The sequence below is a fragment of the Grus americana genome, chromosome 25 (genome assembly GCF_028858705.1).
Source record: "Grus americana isolate bGruAme1 chromosome 25, bGruAme1.mat, whole genome shotgun sequence".
NCBI lineage: Eukaryota > Metazoa > Chordata > Aves > Gruiformes > Gruidae > Grus > Grus americana.
In genome coordinates this window covers 1,332,006-1,336,639 of record NC_072876.1, presented here as the reverse complement: position 1 = coordinate 1,336,639, position 4,634 = coordinate 1,332,006, and the positions used below count along the sequence as shown (strand labels likewise).

Here is a 4,634-nt window from a genome sequence, read left to right as displayed (position 1 = left end):
CCCGGTTTCACACAGGGACCCTCCACGCTGTATTGTCACCGAAATTCGGGAATAAAGAAAACTCCTTAACACCAATTTAGCATGAAGAAGCAGGCATTTCCTTTTATTGCAGCGCTGGGTGTCAGGAGGAGAGTTCCTCACATCAGGCACATCCAACGCTGGTTCTGTCATATTTATACACATATGTCACAAAGATTACAAAGTGGTACACTCCCCGTTACAATAATTGGTTCATAGTTCTTCGCCTAGCATGCAAACTGGAACACATGCTCAGTTCCTTTCTCCACCTCTATCTTTTGAGTAGGTGGGATAATTTGGGTAGGGGGCTTATGGGCCAGTGGTGGTGGGGACCCTGGCCCAAATTACCTTTCCCCTAGTTTCTCAATACTTCCACGTTGGTAATTGTTTGCTATACACCTCAGTAAGATAAGGATGCTGCTGGAGGCAATTAGTGTCCTCCCTTTCTGAAAAGTACATACATAAGGACCTCGAAGTGTCTTGTAGCTCCTCCTTTTTCTCATGATGTGTAGCAGGTGCTCATTCTAAGAATCGTTAGCCTTCCACCTAAAGTAACAATTAATAGTTTCTTATCACATGTAAGTAGGCCCTCGCTACAGGCCTATCTTTTTTGCTACAGTACTGCTGCTCAGCTCGTGCTGCGCTCCCACCCGGCGCGGGGACGGGCAGCTTTGTCAGGCCCCCCCTCGCCTCACTCATCACTCAGCAGAGGGGCCTCCGCAGCGGCTCACGGGGGGCTGGCAGCGAGGACGAGCCGCGGGGTACCCCCAGCCACCGGAGGCCTGGCAGGAGCTCGGGAGCCGTTTGACCCCCGCCGGTTCACAGCCCGGCGGCACCGAGGCCTGGTTAGGAGCCGCTGAGGAGACGCGGCCGCCACATCGCCCCCAACAGCGCGCATGCGCACGGCGCCGCTGGATGTCGCTGCCCTGGCCCCGCCCCTCGGGCGGTGGCGCCACGCAACGCGCGTGCGCGGCCATGGCGGCGACCTGCGCCGAGATGGAGCCGGCGGCGGCGCCTCCTCCCTCTCCTCCGCCTCCCGCCGCCGCACCGGGCTCGGCCGAGCTGGTGTGCGCGCAGGGCCGGAACCTGAAGGCGGTGCTGTGCCAGCGCTGCGGCTCCCGGGTGCTGCTGCCCGGCGCCGCTACCTTCGCCCGCCGTGAGGTACCGGGATGCGGGGGGAGGGCGGGAGCTGAGGGAGCGGCGGGAAGGCGGGAGGGAGGGGCGGAGGGGCGCCCCCTGCGGGCGGGGCGGTGAGGTGAGGTGACGCTGTGTCCCCCGCAGCTCCTCCTGCCCGCCATGAGGAAGAAGGCGGCGGCGGCGGCAGCGGGCGGCGGCGGGGACGTGGTGCGGGAGCACTGGCTGGTGCGCGACATGTTCTCCTTCGAAAACGTGGGCTTCACCCGCGACGTGGGCAACGTCAAGTTCCTGGTGTGCGCCGACTGCGAGGCGGGGCCCATCGGCTGGCACTGCCTCGACGACAAGGACAGTTTCTACGTGGCGCTGGAGCGCGTGGCCCACGAGTGACACCGGGGCTGGGGACGGGGGTGATGGCCCTGGCCCCTGCTCGGGGAGCTGGGCTTGGCCACCAGGAACCCCGCCCGCCCTGCTGCCTGACCGTGACAGACTGAGCCAAGGCCAAGCAGACTGACTGTGGCTTGGCCACCCCACAGCCTTGCTGATGGCAGCTTGCGGCCCTGCGGCTGGACTGGCCATGGCCCAGCTGATCACCCCACAGCCCAGATCCACGGACTGACCAGCACCAAGAAGCGCAGCTCCAGCACAGCCAGCTCCTCACTGAGCCCCCACGGGAAGGACGGGGCTGACAGGTCCCCCATGACCTGCAGGGACAGCTCACCCTGACGATTTTGCCAAATAGTTTGATCTGCCGCTCTCGCTACAAGTGGCCCCAGGCCTTCCTGGCTGCTCTCTGTCACTTCTTCCTTGTGTGGCTGCTGTGTTTCAAACATGCTAAGGTGTCTTTCAGGCTGGTGGGTTTGTGACACAGCCATGTAAATGTGGGTGCTGGCAGAAGGGCAAGGGGGGGTCAGGACTGTTGCACTGAATCATGGCAGCTTAAAGTGTCTGAACTACACCCAAAGCAGTTACAGGGTTTAAGGCTGTATCTTCTGTTGCTTTTCAGAAGAAATGTTCCCTGCCCTAAACTCATACCATTTAGGTTCTCTAAAACCTCATCCTACTTGATAACTGTAACCTGTAAGAGTATGTGGCACCTAATGTGTGTGTAAGGCATTTTAACTAACATCGTATGCAGTTTTATTAACTGAGTACTTGGAAATAAGATACAGGTAGAGTTTGCAGACAGCATAGGCTGAAATAACGGCAAATAAAGAAAATGTACAAGACCATAGTATTTCCAGGCAGCAAGAATGAAGAGATTCCAACCTGAAAAGGATTTGAATCATTGGACAAGCAGTGTCCAGTGACTGCATGTCTCAGTGCTGAAGAATGTCAAAACAGCTGTGCGTGTATTAAACAGAGAAGTCAGGAAGGAATTTTTCTTATGTAAAAGCAGCTGGTAGGAGCAATGCTGGGATATTTGGTCTCTGCCTTTTAAAAGATGGGCACAAAGCTGCTTGAAAATTGAAGGAGGCTGCAGCAGCCATGGTTCTCACTGTATTTATCTTCTGGTAATTGTGGTCCAGTTGGCATTCTCTGTTTGCAAACCCCTGTATGAATAATATAGCAGCTTTACAGTGATCAGCTGGGGTCACAGAGGACATGCCTTACTGCAGGAGGTGTATCGGTATGCTGTGCTAATAAACACGTGGTACCAAGGCAGCTGTAAAGGCACAACTGTCATTGCGCTGGGATGGCAAAGTTATATTTGCCACAAAAATCAAGATTGGTTGTACTTAAAGATTAGCGGTGTTGCTCCTGCAAGGCTGTGCGAGAGACCTTTTCCTCGCTCCTCTGCTGTAACAGTTTTGCTGTAAGGCAGGCACAGCCTCAGGTAGATTTTCCAGAAAGGCATCTTGGCAGTGGGTGAGGGAGAAGCCAGTCCCCCCTTCTTCCAGTGCATGAGCAGCTGCACTGCTAAGATTTGGAGACTCTGCCTTCACACGGAAGTAGAACAACCAAGATGTTGGCTGTTCTGGGGCTGCTCTGTTAGAAACCTCTGCTGTGGGCAGTCAAGATTTATTAATGGGAGGGAGAGAGGTCTAACTCCGCAGTCTGGTAATTAAGGCTCTTGCTTGGGTAGGAGGCAAGTCTTGTGCTGTGTCCTTGGTAAATGTGTCAGGTGCACATTTGACACAAAAACTGCTTTCCTGTACCCAGAAGGGCAGGAGAGCTTCATTTGGGTTCCATGCAGGCACAAAGAAATAGGGGGATCGCATCACTTCAATTTCACACTTTCACTTAGATTGTTGTCTATTTGGGAATGCGTTTTGACCTGTAATACCTAGATTATAGTCTGTGTTACTAAAATATAAAATGTACTGCACAATAGTTCATTTTGAAGACACCACTGTGCAGAACAGGCTTGTGGATATCAGCTTGATTAATGCTGAGTAAATGATACTGCTCAAAAAAATTGTACATGTGGATTGCTGATACTGGGGAGAAGAAGGAGCTGGGGTGATGGCAGCAGCTTTTCCACTTAGCAGAATGCTGCTTGGAGGGATGGGAGACATCTGGTCAAAGGTCTTCTACACATCAGCACTGCAGTGATCTGAATCCGCTTCAGTGTGGTGTGGCTCATTGGTGGTGAGTAACGAAAGCTCGTCTTGCCCTTCAGTGTGAGGGAAGAGATGTGCTGAACGGATACATCTTTCATGGGATCCAGGTTTGGTTCCTGCTGACTTTTAAATATGAAGTAGGATCACACGGATTGTGGAAATGCTAAGAAGTAGTCTGTTAGGAAGGGAGGAAATTCACGGGAGGAAACTTTTGTGCCATGAGATCCTGGGATCTTTCAAGCTCAGGTAGGATCTAGACTTCCTGTGGCTTGGAGAAGCTGTGACAGACACCCTTGAAGTCCAAGCAGCACAGGACCGACCTGGTGTTGGTGAAGGGGCAGCCATGCAACAGATGCTGCTGCTCAGGAGCCTGGGCTAATTCATATCCTGAGAGGTAACGTGGGATTTATGAAGGGGAAAAAAATGGTGAAGAGGGAAAGGCACCATCACTTTGTGGAATTTGAGCCCAGGCAGTTGCACTGTGATGTTAATCAAGCTTTAGAGGAAGAATGTCTGCAGTCAGCAAACCTGCCTTTGGGGGAAGGTCTGCTGTGTTTGTGCAACAGACAGCAATATCAGGTTTGGGAGCATCTAATGAAGCGCTGAATGGTTTTTGTGTTAATGAGAGCTAATAAAAATTTGGATAGTCTCACAAATAAACATAATGTTTTCACTGCTTTGTATCTAGAATGTTGAAAAACTGTTTTCCAATTGCCTACAGGAACTTCTAGGAAAAGAAGGATAGACAAGAGCTAACCTTCAGGTACGGGAAGCGCTTACACAAGACCTGTTAACGCTCATCTTGCAGCCTATCTTCCTTTATCATCATCAACAAGACAGAGCAGAAACCCTTATTTCCACATGGAGATCACTTTTAAATTAATCAGAAAATGGATTCTTCTATATAAATAGCTGCAT

The 4,634-nt window shown here is 52.2% G+C and overlaps 1 protein-coding gene across 1 annotated transcript; it reads left to right on the top strand.

The window, feature by feature from the left end:
- The first annotated feature begins 951 nt into the window (after positions 1-951).
- Positions 952-4,376, top strand: RABIF (RAB interacting factor). The gene is made up of 2 exons (XM_054804093.1): positions 952-1,179; positions 1,300-4,376. The coding sequence occupies exons 1-2, from the start codon at positions 994-996 to the stop codon at positions 1,540-1,542; spliced, it is 429 nt and encodes a 142-aa protein (XP_054660068.1). The 5' UTR covers positions 952-993; the 3' UTR covers positions 1,543-4,376.
- Positions 4,377-4,634: the final 258 nt, after the last annotated feature.

Excerpts from the sequence above, each read along its gene's own strand:
- RABIF (XM_054804093.1), top strand. The coding sequence starts at position 994 with ATGGCGGCGACCTGCGCCGAGATGGAGCCGGCGGCGGCGCCTCCTCCC. Across the intron at positions 1,180-1,299 it reads CTACCTTCGCCCGCCGTGAG|CTCCTCCTGCCCGCCATGAG; the intron begins GTACCGGGATGC and ends TGTCCCCCGCAG.